At 48.4% G+C, this 14,155-nt stretch overlaps 1 protein-coding gene across 10 annotated transcripts in view; it reads right to left on the bottom strand.

Moving 5' to 3' along the window:
- FHAD1 (forkhead associated phosphopeptide binding domain 1) overlaps nucleotides 1-14,155 on the bottom strand; it is a 143,617-nt gene that overhangs the window by 60,492 nt on the left and 68,970 nt on the right. For 9 of the 10 annotated variants that reach the window (XR_009009821.1, XR_009009824.1, XR_009009825.1 and 6 more), the window contains 4 exons: nucleotides 9,047-9,177; nucleotides 6,710-6,799; nucleotides 5,580-5,684; nucleotides 1,920-2,027 (listed from right to left, as the gene is read on the bottom strand). Coding sequence is in view for 7 of the 10 variants with exons in the window: in XM_057557665.1 (XP_057413648.1) it covers nucleotides 1,920-2,027; nucleotides 5,580-5,684; nucleotides 6,710-6,799; nucleotides 9,047-9,177 (434 nt within the window). In the remaining 3 variants the exon portion in view is untranslated. The remainder of the gene's footprint in view (nucleotides 1-1,919; nucleotides 2,028-5,579; nucleotides 5,685-6,709; nucleotides 6,800-9,046; nucleotides 9,178-14,155) is intronic. The other variant, XM_057557670.1, reaches the window with a different exon arrangement.

The following is a 14,155-nucleotide window of genomic DNA, read 5'->3' as shown; positions in this document are numbered from 1 at the left end:
CACTGGCAAAATGTGGTCATGAAAGGCTCTAAAACAGAGCCCTGAAGGACCATAAGGGCCACTGAATCAATGAGAACGTCAACAGGTCCCAAGACACAGGAGTCTGCTGCATACCAGGGAGCTCTGGGAAGCCAAGTAGAGGAATTGTGACTTTCCTAAGGACACCTCTGCAGTCATCCTGCCGGAAGCCAACTGGGTGATTGGAGGGACACTGGGTCGTCTGCTGGTTTCATGGCCAAGGGAGGGTCCTAGCTCGCCCAAGGGAGAGGTTATGTAGAGAGGGCCCTGTGGGCGATGGCCCGCATTACCACCAGAGGCGCCCTACGGGACTGCTTGGCGGGGGGTGGGGGTAGGGAGGGACAGGTCCTGCTGGACGATGGGCTGAGTCCCGTGGTCACTGGCCTGGGGAAGGGCAGGACCACAGGCCGGGAGCGGGCTGTGGAGACAAGGGGGTGAAGCAGGAAGGCCCAGGCAGCGCAGAGAAGCCTCGTTCGTCCTTTCTCTCTCGAGTCTAGACCTGGAGGAGTCTCAGTGTCTCTGAGGGTCTTCCTGGATGACCCCTGGCCAGAGCCATGACCAGGCCCTCGGCAAGTGGCCCAGATCATGCCCTCAAAGCGGGTGTGCGCTGTGGGTGCAGAGTGCCAGCAAGGTGAGGGGTAGCCCAGGTGCACAGAGGGGAGCCCAGGCTGGCGGGCTCTCTGCCTTGCTAAGGGGTCGGCACCCTGCAGGAGAGAGGACATGGGGGTGACGGTGTGGAAGTTGGTTGAAGAGGCTTTAAAACCTGCCTGAGAGTAGGCATTGTCATTTAACTTGTGGGCGCCTCTGAGGTTCAGCGTGTGGGACAAACTCCGCTCACACTGATGGTTCAGGCTTGGATGCTACCAAATGGAAGGGATCTGGGAGCTGGGCTGGGTGGGATGGGGGGCTCCTTTAAGGATTGTGGTTCTTAACCTTTTTTGGTGGTTTACAGATCCTTCTGAGAATCCAATGAGTGACGAGGTGGACTCACTCTCCCAGAAAAAGAAAAGCACAAACACATACACGTAAAACGTTCTTGGTCCCCCTGGAGCCGTGGCTGCCAGGAGAGGATGCCTTGTGGAGGGGTCCAAGAGGGGCTGCCCTCGGTGGGCCATATTCCGGAGGGCCAGCGCCCCATCTTGGGTTCTCGTTTGCTCTCCCTTAGCCTTTGGTGAAGGCTCGTTTGCATGTTCTGGCCCTCATGTCTGTGCCATGTGTAAGAGGAAGGGCCACTGGGCCGTCTTGGGTCAGAGCCCTGGGAAATGGTCCTCCCCAGACCTGCCAGGTCACAGCCTGCTCCCCACCCTGCCCATCTCCATCTGGCATAAGCCGTGGTATTCTGGGTTTTACTTTATTAAGAAAAGTGGCAGGACTTCCCTGGCGCTCCAGTGGTTAAGACTCCGCGCTTCCACTGCAGGGGGCACGGGTTCCATCCAAAACAAAACAAAACAAAACAAACAAACAAACAAAAAGAAATGTGGCATTTCCCTGTGGACACTGAGTGTAGCATCTGTTTGGGGGCCCAGAGGAAGAAAGATCGCTGTAAATGTCAGGACAAAAAATGTGAAGGAGAAAGTGCTAGAAACACCCCTGGGGTCCAGAGCTCAAACCCTTCCCAAGAGGCAACCGCACAGCTGGTTCACTGGGCCGGGCCTTGAGCTGGGACTGGCTGCTTGGTCAGGGTCTCAGGCAACAGCAGACACTGGAGGGGGCAGCTTCCCAGAAGGAAAAGCCTCTTCAGTGATGCCCGCTGGGACGCGGGAGCCGCACAAGCCCCGCCCCTGAGATAAGCGGGTGAACTAAACCAGGCCGTCTTCTTCCTCACTCATCCCTGCCGGCCTCTTGGGTGCGGGATTCCGTGGAGAGCACGGGCCGGTGAAGGGGCCCTGCAGCACGCCTACCTGACCTACTGCCCTTTCCAAATTGGCTTTAATGAGCTTTTCTCTGTTTCCCATTTCTTGCAGCTGAAGCAATTTCCTTCTGGAATCCTCCTGAAGCTTCTCTTCAACCTGAAAGGATGATGAAAGCGTGGGCTTGCTGCTAATGTGATCATCATGCCCTCTGGGGAAACTCTTCGGGGGGGCCTAATGGCAGTGGGGGAGTCCCTGAGGGGTAGGGACAGCTGCAGCCCAGTGGCAGGGGTCACAGGCATGCATGGGGTGGAGGCAAACTCACAGGGAGTTGCCCCCTACGGGAAAGGGCCGAGCTCTGCACCCTGGGCTCAACTATGTTCTACTGCAGACTCCAATCCCATCTCGGTCCCTAACAAGCCGTTTAACCCTGGGAAAGTTATTTCACTGCTCCGTGACTCAGTGTCCTCATCTGTCAAATGGGGATGATGATACTAGTACCACTGCATAGAGTTATTGTGGGCTTATATAAGTTATTATAGTGCTTAAGGGCTCTGTGAGTGTGTTAAGTACTGTTGTAACCTATGAAAGGTGGACGGGAATGTCCGCCGTACAGTCTCATTTTAATAAGTCATGATGGGTACTTGGAAATGTTATTATTGGGTTTATAATCATAATTATTTGTCGTTACCACTTTGAGCACACTCACTGGTGGAAACCTCTCTGGAGGCTTGCTAAAGCAATGTCTATTAAGAATAGACAAAGGAAGAGAATAGACAAAGAATAGACAAACGCCTTCCTGCAAAGGAAGGCGTTTAAAGTGGAGAAGCTTGCCTATTTTTCCCCCCTTGCTTGGGTAACAGTCAACGCACGGTAAGCTTGGGAGTGCCCCATGCTACCCTTTGCTGGCCAGTATAGGCCTTGCAGCTGCTCAATTCTTGGATGCACCTGCTGAGCCCTGGGCTCTGGCACCAACAGGAAATGAGGCAAACTCTCGTAAATAAATGGAAAGATTTTGTGCTGAAACAAATCCACAGGCTGTTTATTAGGGATCTGAAGAGGGGGATCACAGGGATGTAATTAAAGACCCAGAAAAGCCCTTAAGAGCTTTCTTCTGAGTAGTGTGGTACAGTGGAAGAGCCTCTACCCAGCTCTGTTACCTTGGAAAAGTCATCTAACCTCTCTGGGCCTTAGTTTTCTCCCAGGTCTAAACATGCTCTGACTTCTATTTCAGCAGCCTTTTTCATATGCTGCAAAAGCCAAGTCCAACCTTGGACTCTGCCCTTATCTGTGTTCTCCATGAACAGCCCCCATTCCCATCCCCAAGCCTCAGAGTCACCTTCAGCGGCCACCCTGCCCCCTCTCTCACACTCGGTAGTCTCCACGCCCTCTCACATGCAAGTTGGCCTGTGACAACTGGCCTCCTCGCCTTTAGTTTAGTTTCTTCCAGTGCAATCTTAACGGTACTGTGAGAGTTACCCAGCTGTAAGGCAGCTCTGTCCAACAGAACTTTCTGCAACGACACAGGTACTCTGAGCGAGCCTGTGTTGTCTAATACGACAGCCACCAGCCACATCGGGGCATCGAGCACTCGAAATGTGGCTGGTGTGACGGAGGAACTGAATTTAAAATTTTATTTAATTTTGATTAATTTCAGTGTAAACAGTAGCATGTGGCTGTTTGCTACGCCAGGGTAACTGAAGTCAGATGAACCTGGAGTCAGACAAAACCGACTGTACAATTGGGCTAGTTAACTTACTAGTAACTAGTAGCCTTGACTTTCTCATCTGTAAAATGGAGAGGATGATTTCTAGATCACAGCGCTGTTGTGAAGATGAAGAGATGAAATGTTCGGGGTAATGCCTAGTAGATGAGAAATTGTAACTATCATTTTCACCCTTATTACTGGCCACGAATGTCATTGCATCAGTCCCCTGTTCAGAAGGCTTAGTAGCTCCCCACTGCCTATGTGGTACAGAGCCCAAGCGCCTGAACTAAGGCAAAACACCAAGCCAGGGATTCAAGAAGCCCCTACGAACTCTGAACGAGGTAAACAAAAATGAATCCACACCTAGGTAAACCATAATAAAACTGCTGGAAATCAAGGGAAAAGACAATCTTAAAAGCAACCAGGGAAAAAGACAGATTATGCAAAGGTACAACAGTTAGGCTTACAGATGACTTCTAAATAGAAATAATAGGAGCCACAAGACAATAGTGACATATCTAATGCTATCTCTAATGTGCTGAAAGAAAAGAATTGCCATTGTAGAATTCAATATGCAATCAAATGTGTTTTAAGAATGAAGGTTAAATATACATCTCCAGACAGACACACAGGCACATCTGAGAATTTATCATCAGCAGAGCCACAATGAGGGAAAACACTAAAGGGTATTCTTCAGACACAAGAAAAATGAACCCAGATGGATGATCAGAGATGCAGAAAAGACAAGCAACAGTAAGGGTAATGTGTAGATATGATGCTGACTATATAAAAACACTAATAATGTCTTTTGGGGTTTTAACTATCAAGAGGAGTTTAGAGAATGACAGCAATGGCTTATAAATCTGGAGGGGGTAAGTGAAGTTAAGGTGTTCGAAACTCATTGCACTGTCAAGGAGAAGGGCATAATTATCAAGTACTATTGCCTCTTGGTAAGTTAAGAATGCATATTGTAGTCTTTAGGATGACTACTAAGAGAATAGTAGAAGAGTGAAAAACTTAATTAATGTGTGATTTTGGTGAGTCAAGGATGAATGCTATTGTCTTACTATTACTAAAAGAATAGTAAAAAAGTGAAATATTTCCAAGCTAATAGATGGGGAAAGTGGAATGAGAGAAAACCATGAACTCAGAAGGAGGAAAGAAAGGAGAGAAAAAGGAATATAGCACAGATGGTACAACTGGTACTGAGCAAGAAGGTAGATTTAAACCCCAGTACATGAGTAATTACGTAATATAAATGGACTAAAAGTCAAAGATTGTCAAACTGGATTTGTAAAAATGATACGCTATTTGGAAGGCATATGTCTAAAACTTAAGACAAAAATTGACAGAGAAAGTATGAAAAAGATATGCTATGAAAACTCTAACCAACAGAAAGCCCGTGATGAACCTAAATGAGAAAGAAGACATTAAGGGAGAAACACTACTAGAGATGAAAAGGGACATTTCATGATGATCAAAAGTTTTGTTCTACAGGAAGTATTAGGATTCTAAATTTATATGCACCTAGTAACACAGCCTCAAAATATATAAAGCAAAAAATGTTAATATTAAAGGAAGAAACACACAAATTACAAACATGATGAGATTTTTAAAAACATTCTCAATGACTGATGGAACAAAAAGACAAAAAAAAATCAATATGAGAATTTAAGTTGGAACAACATCATTGGCAAACTTGATTTAATGGATCAATTCTTTCCTAGATAATTTCACAATTAAGATTTGAAGGCAGTCTAGGGTAGTGGTTACACACAGGAGCTTTGGAGTCAGTCAGACCTGGATTCAAGCTCTGTCACAACTACTTTATGCAAGTGAACTTGGGTAACTTCCTTCACCTCTGTGAGCCTCAGTTTTCCCGGCTGTAAAGTGGGGTCAATACCAGTATAGACCGCATGGGGTCACTGTGAGGATTCACAGAGATGATGCAGGTGGAGTGCTTGCCCCAGAGTGGTTGCCAGGCTGACCCGTCCCTGTCATACCTTGCTCTTTTCCCGCAGCGTCTTAGAGATCAGGCTCTGCTCGGTACTGCTCCTTTTCAGCTCCTCCCTGAGCTTCCTCATTTCTTTCTCCATGTCATGGATTTGCTGAAAGAGTTCCAACAACAGGGAAGTCAACTTCATAACTCATTTCATCCGCTTCATTAAGGCAGAAACCTAGTCTGGGATTCGCTTAATTCCTTCCCGTGGGGGACAATTCTACATCTTTAAGGCAAAGTAGACTTTCTTCCAACGGATGCAATGAAAGTGCTGGGTGAGGGAAAATTTGAGTTTCTTTTGAAGATCAGCATGGATCCTGGATTTAACAGTACAAGATACCTATCCACTCATTAGAATCTCTTTCCTTGGGGTATATTTTTGAGTTCAATCTAAATAAGGGCTGTTTGGAAGACACAATGGGCACAGTTTGGAAGAAAAGAACAATGACATTTTTCTTCTTTCTCATTTGAGGCAGAGAAGTGTGCTCCTGGCCTAGAGAAGAGTACACGTCTCCTCCCCCGTCCCAGGCACCGTCCTTCCCAACGGATGGAAAACGTATGCCTGGTGATGTGCACGAGGATTCGGCTGGTACAGGGGGTGAACATTTACATTTAGCGGTCATCTTTTCATTGTATTAATTTTTATGTTCACCTTCCATACAAGGCCAGTGATACATTTGCTTTTTATTTTGTTTTTATGAATTGGTGTAAAATTGAATGTATTTAAGTAAAAATACTTAAAGAAGAGTGGTGTTAATAACAGTGCCCGGGGCTGTGATAAAACTTGTGACAGTGGATCATGAAAGTTTGGGCATCACAAGTGCAGGGGTAGGGACCACGGTGAATTTCTAGCAGCATATGGTGGCCACCTCCCGTCCCTTTCCCCAGGGGAAACCTGATGAGGGGCCTCGAGCCCACTGCCCAGAAAATCTGGGGAGAGTGTGTTTTCCATGGTCTTTTCACCCATCTCTTTGAGGCTAGCAAATCAAAGAATTATGAGGCTACATTAACAGACAAACACCCATAAAACCCCAGAGCTTGTGCTAGCTAATGGGCCAAGGAACCCCTCCAAAACCCTGAAGGTCAAAATCTAGGCTTTCTGTGGACACCTAGGGGTGAGGAGGTTCAACGCACGGTTTTGCAGAGTTTTAACTCTTTCTCTTGGGCTTCCCAGTGCTCCTTCTGGGCCTCTTCCTTCTGTAACTCTTCTTTCAGCACTGAGCACTGTGGAGAAAAAGGACAAGGCCACGGGGGCTGGGCTGGGGCTCCCAAGTCCCCGTGTTCACGCCCAGGAGTGTTTCCTGCTGTATAACCCAATCACACCTCTGAATTCCAAGAGGCGAGACCATTTGTGTGATGGGAGCATGGGATACTGCAGTCGTTCCCAGTTCACCCCTCTCATGAGTTCTGAGGAATAGAGCGTCTAAATTCCTCTTCAAAAGCCAGCAAACTTCACCGCAGGGGAAATCTAGCTTTGTAGAGTCTGGGTACTTAGGGTGCAGGAATTGGGATGTTTTCACTCTGTGACCGGTGAGGGTGGAGGGGGGTTAGCAGTGAGCTCGGGTCCATCTTAGGGCTTTTGTGCAGGTTGCGTCTCAAAGACACAACTGCCCCAGCTGGTGTGGAGGGGTAAACGGAGCTGTCTTTCCCGAGGACGCCTTGGCAACAGGCATTAAGGTCATAAGGATGGATGTGCCTTCTTTTGACCTAGCAATTCCCACTTTAGGAATGTACCTTAAGGGCAATGACTGGAGAAATAAGTAAATCTGTAGTTTCAAGGATGCTCTTCACAGCATTGTCAGTAACAGCGGAAGAAAAAAAAAAAGAGGAAACAACCCAAGTGTTGTTTATAACAGCAGACCACTTTATAACACTGGGTACATCCAGGAGAAAGTATGTAGTTTTTAAGACCAATGATAAGAGCGTTGATTTATTAGCACAGGAAAATAGTAAGTATTTAAAAATTTTAAAATGTGCATAGTATAAATTCACTATAAAATGACTGATTGATTTCTAGGTAATATATAGAAACAAGACTGGAAGAATGTACATGAAAATATTAACATTGATTTCTCAAGGTAGCATTTCCTCTCCTCTCTTTTTATTTTTTCTTTTCAATGTCATCTACTTATTTTTCTAAAATTAACACACATGATGTATGTCATTAAAAAAAAAAGGCATCTCAAATGTTCACAAGGGCAGTACCCTTGGTGGTGAAGAGCCCTTGTGCTGTTGGCCGGCACAGGCTAGAGGAGAAGGGACCTCATTCCAAGGTCAATGAGGAAGGGGAAACGGGGACATAAGTCATCCAAATGCACTTCAGGAGGTAGAAGAGCCAAGCAGGTGCTGTCTTTGCATATTCCCTCTACTTAGCACCAGCTCTGCACCCCCTTCCCATCCCCAACACACACACACACACACACACACACACACCCCCCACATAAAACAGCTATAGCACATGCTTAGGAAGACACTCCGCTTGGGAGAAACGAATGCAGAGGGCTTGGCCAGGCAGCTGACCCGGGGCAGAGGCAGAGGAGCACAACTAAAACCAGATTCCCACTTCTCGGAAAACGATTTTGTCATCCCTGTTTCACAGATGGGGAAGTGGAGGCCAAATAAGTTACAATAAAAGAAAGCTCTGGGATTGGACCCTGGTCTGTCTGACCTCAAACCTCATGCAGTGCCTTTCACCAGCTCCACACTGGGTATGGTACTACGTACCAGGTATTACTTATTGTGCCTTTTCCTTGGAACCTCAAGATCTGTTCTCACCCCACCCCCATGCAGACCTAGCTAACCCGTTGGGTAGCTGCTGGGAATCTCTGAGTTGTCACCTGAGATGAAAGCTTTGAGGTTTTACCTTGACTCACAGAAACAGACACATCATACAAATACTGAGAAATCTTATCCTATAGAGTCAGGATTCTGAAGTTAGCATTGAAGGCAAGATTTGCAAATAGTCAAAGTTACATGTAAAAAGCTCTTTGCTTGCCTACCATGTTCATTTTCCATAGAGAAATTCTACACACTAAAGTCTAAGGAAGAAGTGAGAGTCTGCGTGTTTGCATCTGGATCTTCAAACATTCTGCCTTGAAGGCAGTTATGAGAACCAGTGGCGCTGGGACCACGATGCAGCCGTGTGGTCGTCCTTGCTCACAGAGAGATCCTATTATGTTTAACATTAAACTTTGCAATGGCAATATATGCTAATAGGTGTGTTTGTCGCTGGGATTAAACAAACTAACTTATAATGGGGTTAGAAAATGTTTGCTGGATTTGAATATATATTATGCTTATGCTGAGCCACATACACGCTGTACTTTGAAAAGCTGCAAAGAAGTTGGCCACCTGCCCAGCAGCTACCGTCCCTGTGCCCTTGGGCACTGGCCTCATCTCACCACCGTGTGTCATGTGACTCCACTGTGTCTGCTTTTCGCAGCTACAATTTGGTGATGACCCGACACTCACTCTGGAGCTGAGGGCTTCGAGCTGGAGATCCTTTTCTTTGTTCTCACTTTTTAGTTGATTCACCTCCTGTTTTAGTTGTTGAACTTGATCATCCTTTACTAACACATCTCTTTGCAAAGATGACACCATCTCTGTAAAAAAAAACCAAACCAAACCAAAACAAAAAAACTCATGGAGGTCAAAGAGGCAGGAGAGATTATTGGCAACACCATGGCTGTCAGCCAACGTTCGGACAAGACCTTCCAAGCCCGGGCCACCACCGGTGCCCGCCTAGAACTGGGGAGGCTTTTTCCGAGGGTCCCAGAGCAGGAATGGGAATGAGAGCAAAGTCCACGGAACATGGTTTGAGGCTTCAGTGAGAATGAGGGGCAGTCAGCGCCAGCGAGAGGAGACGCCTTTGGGGGCCCCTTGTGGGCACAGGCCAGGCAAAGCCGGGAGGACAGGCCACACCATGGGCCTGGGGAACAAAGGCCCAGCACAGGGAAGGTCCAGGAATTCTTCTCCAGAGGCCAGGAGACAGGCTTGTGGCAGAGGGCACTGCTGGACACCATTGATGGGGTGGTTGGTTTCACATTCCTCTGAGTTTGGACCCTTCTCTACCACTTATTAGCTTGGTGGTCTTGGACAAGCTATTTCACCTCCCACTGTCTGTCCCGCACAGAGTTATTGTAAGGGTCAAATGAGACGGTATGCCCCAAGAACATAAAGTGGCTAAATTATGTTTGTTACATGGCGCCTATTATTCTTCTCGGCAGCCAGCTTCCAAAATGCCCCCAATGATCCCTGCCGCCTAGAATTCATGCCCTGTGTAGCCCCTCCCACCCTGAATAGGGCTGACACGGGTAACCAATATGATCCTGTGGAAATGACGGAATGTTTCCTCCCAGGCTGGGTCATAAAAGACACTGTGGCCTCCTCTTGGCTCTCTCTTGAATCACTCACTGTGGGGGAAGCCAACTGCCGTGCTGTGAGGACGCTCAAGCAGCCCTAGAGAGAAGCACGTGTGGTGAGGGACTAAGGCCTCCAGCCAATAGCCACATGAGCAGCCATTCTGAACGGGGATCCTCCAGCTCCCCTCGAGGCTTTAGATGACATGACTGATGCCCCAGCCGACATCTTGACTGCAACTCATGAGAACTAAGTCACCCCCACCCCTCAAATTCCTGAACTACAGAAACTGGGTGAGATAATAAATATTGGTTGGGGTTTTATCCATTACATTTTGGGGTAACTTGTTATGCAGCAATAGATAACTACTCCATTACTGTAGTATCATTTTTTTTTTAACATCTTTATTGGAGTATAATTGCTTTACAATGGTGTGTTAGTTTCTGCTTTATAACAAAGTGAATCAGTTATGCATATACATATATCCCCATATCTCTTCCCTCTTGCGTTGTAGTATCATTTTGAATAAAAGTGGGAAGAAGGGTGCATAAACGCAGTGGTATTGGGTTATCTCATACGGTTCTTTTCTTGGAAGAACATTAGGCCCAGTTTTATTGGTAGGTATCAATCAAGAATGTATATGAAATACAGAACAAAATGCTCCAGAGTTTCATTTTAAAAATGAGCTTTGCCTCCAGGACACAGTTAAGTTACTTGGAAATCCCTCTGGGGCTTGCCACACTTTGAGTGGGTCCAGCTCATCTCAAGTGTTATCCCAACCCGGGTCTGTCCGACTCCCTGATCGGAGAAAGTGGGATCTGAGACAGGCTTGATGCTTGGATGAGGTCTGACTGGCCAACATATGGGAGGAAGGTGAGGACCAGCGAGTTCATCCGTACATTCCCGGTGCCCAGAACAGCACCTAGCCTGGGGGAGGTGCTCAGCAAATATCTGAGGACATCCCGAGTTAGGGAGGCGCAGAAGCAGAGACCTGGGGGCAGCAGGGGGCGGGGGTGGGAGTGATTAAGTTGCAGAGTGAGGCAGAAGAAAAGCACAGATCCATACAGAGATGGTGATTCACGTGCGACTCAAGGCTATGCCCGGCTTTTACAGCTGTGGGCGTGTTTCCTGCTACGCGCTGGCTGCTTTAAGAGTAATGTGCCCCTCCGAAGCTCACTGCCTCCCCCCGTCACCTGCTTCTCTCCCTCCCCTCGTATGTGAGTGGTCCCATCCTCTTCAGGTCTCTAGACATGTCATTTTCTGCTTAAAAACCTCCACTGGATTCCCAACACCCTTAGAATAAAAACCCCAGACCCCCCGACCCTGCCCAGCCCCACAATCCCTTGTTCACTCCACGCAGCCTCACTTGCCCTTGGTTTGTCCTTGCCCACCTGACACAGGTCCTCTCTAAAAGAAGGACGTAGCCGTGGAGGATACAACATAAACTGGTTAGAATCAGCTAGGTCCAAGGTGGCGTTCCACTTCCAGTGGAACTTGAGCCTCACTATAGGCTCAGTGTAATACATTAGCTAAATGACACACCCACCAGCACCAGGACAGTGTCGCGGCTGACCATGAAGGTCAGAAAGTGGGTGGTGGCCCAATTCCTGGAAATCCCCGCCCCTTCCCCAAAATATTAGAGTTGTCATAATCCTCCCACTCATTAGCCTGTAAAATTACCCAGCCCATAAAAACGAACCACCCCATATTTGGGGGCCTCTAGCCTTCTGAGATGGCCCACGCTCTGCCTGTAGAGTGTGTTTCTCTCTAAATAAATCCACTTCTTACTTTGTCTCTCACTGAATTCTTTCTGCGATGAGACATAAAGAACCTGAGCTTGGGCTTCCCTGGTGGCGCAGTGGTTGAGAATCTGTCTGCTAATGCAGGAGACACGGGTTCGAGCCCTGGTCTGGGAAGATCCCATATGCCACGGAGCAGCTGGGCCCGTGAGCCACAACTACTGAGCCTGCGCGTCTGGAGCCTGTGCCCCGCAACGGGAGGGGCCGCGATAGTGAAAGGCCCGCGCACCGCGATGAAGAGCGGTCCCCGCGCCGCGATGAAGAGTGGCCCCCGCTTGCCGCAACTAGAGAAAGCCCTCGCACGAACCGAAGACCCAACACAGCCAAAAATTAAATAAATAAATAAATAAATAAATAAAGTAGCTATTAAAAAAAAATGCTTAAAAAAAAAAAAAAAAAAGAACCTGAGCTTTATTAAGTCCCGGGACCAGATGTGTGATCTCGATTAAAAGTTAGTGGGTTCTCACTGGGCTCGAGTCCCAGCCCACGGGTTCGAGTGCCACCTGAGTTGCGTGGCTGCACGCCCACTAAGCTGTTCTCCCTTGGCCTCCCCCCTTGAAGCGCTGGCCACCACGACACACGGTTTATTTTCTCCACCGCACCACTGCTCTCTGAAGTGGGCTTGTTTGTTCATCCGTTTGCTTTTATTGTCTGTCACCCCCTCTCGAATCTGTGAGTACAGGAATCTGACTGTCTTGCTTGGCTCTCCCTCCCCAGAGCCTGGAACTGGGGCCTGACACCTGGTAGGTGCTCAATAAACATGTTGAAGGAATGAAGGAATCCAGGAAATCGAAGCTCAGCCACAGCTGTGCGTTGGCTGCCCTTCTCCACACCCAAGCCCTTTATCAGGGAACCACCTCGGATAAAATTAGAAACTGTTTTCACTTGGGCCCAAGTGCACTCGGGTGAAATGGGTGAGACAATGGGTGCCTTAAAAGAGTGACCCCGGTGCGTCCTCAGCCCCGCCCCCGGCGCGCTGGCGTTAGGTGGACGCGGTGGTCTGGGCGCCTGCGACGCGCGTGGTGTGGTCGGGCGCTGGCATCCGAGCGGGGCTGGCTGGGCGGCGGGAGCCGTCACAGGAAATAAGTGACCGTGGTGCTCAAGTTTGGATAAGATGATTCAACTCCAGAAAAACACTGCTAACATCGGGAATATCTGTGTTTTGGCTCATGTTGACCATGGAAAAACTACTCTGGCTGACTGTCTTATATCTAGCAATGGCATCATCTCCAGCCGCTTGGCAGGCAAGTTAAGGTACATGGACAGCAAAGAGGATGAACGGGTCCGAGGGATCACGATGAAATCCAGTGCCATTTCACTACATTATGCAAAAGACACAGGCAGTTCTGCGACAAGCCTGGCTCGAAAACATCCGTCCAGTTTTAGTGATTAATAAGATAGATCCTTTGAGAGTGGAACTGAAATTCACCCCACAGGAGGCCTATTGTCACCTCAAGAATATTTTAGAACAGATTAATGCACTCACAGGAACTCTTTTTACTTCTAAAGTGCTAGAAGAAAGAGCAGAGAGAGAGACTGAATCCCAAGTGAATCCAAATTCTGAGCAAGGAGAGCAAGTGTGTGACTGGAGCCCTGGCTTGGAGGACACGGGTGATTCTCACCTTTACTTCTCTCCAGACCAGGGAAATGTGGTATTTACAAGTGCAATAGATGGGTGGGGCTTTGGAGACTTTCTGGGAGCTTGGTAGCTGGACACATTGTTCTGCCACTTGCGGCCACTTGGGAGCCCGAGTTCAGAGACCCCAGTGTGTAATGGCCAAAGGGCAGGAAGTGAGTGAGGCCTTCTGTGAGCACCTCCAGAAGCCGCTGGCTGGGTTCCAGCCCTGTAACATCTGGGACTGCCCCTCGAAGTGGTTCACGGGCACGTGGTCAGAGTGCTCTGTGTCTAGCGGTGAGGATTCCGCAGTCGGCAAGTGACCTGTAAGCGCACGAGAGCCAATGGAACTGTGCAGGTGATGCGTCCAAGAGCATGTACCCCCAGAGAGAGGCCTCTGGGAAGTACCTGCTCCAGTCACCCGTGTGTTCAAGGGCTTATTGAACCAGGGAACCAGTTGTTCCGATTAACTCCAAGCACTACATGGGTCCACGCTTGTCTCACTGGAAAATGCACAGCCCCAATTCTGTGCAGGGACGACGCAAAGCAGAGTGCGATGCATCTCTCTGGAGCATCAAGTTTATTAACTAGAATTGGAAGAACCAAGGAGTTCTTGGAACAAGAACTATCCCCCTCCCCCACCAACACGGAAGACAGAAGAGTGGGGGAGGGGAGACGTGCCCCAGGAATGACAGTCCAGTCTCTGAAGTTTCACCCAGGTGGGGGTTGAGGGGCAGACCTGCAGCCACGGTGGCCTCGCTTTCGGTCGCCCGGGCTGCTCCGGACCATCTCTCTGAGCTGGCCAGG

The sequence above is a fragment of the Balaenoptera acutorostrata genome, chromosome 1, assembly GCF_949987535.1.
Source record: "Balaenoptera acutorostrata chromosome 1, mBalAcu1.1, whole genome shotgun sequence".
NCBI lineage: Eukaryota > Metazoa > Chordata > Mammalia > Artiodactyla > Balaenopteridae > Balaenoptera > Balaenoptera acutorostrata.
This window is presented reverse-complemented; position numbering and strand designations above follow the sequence as displayed.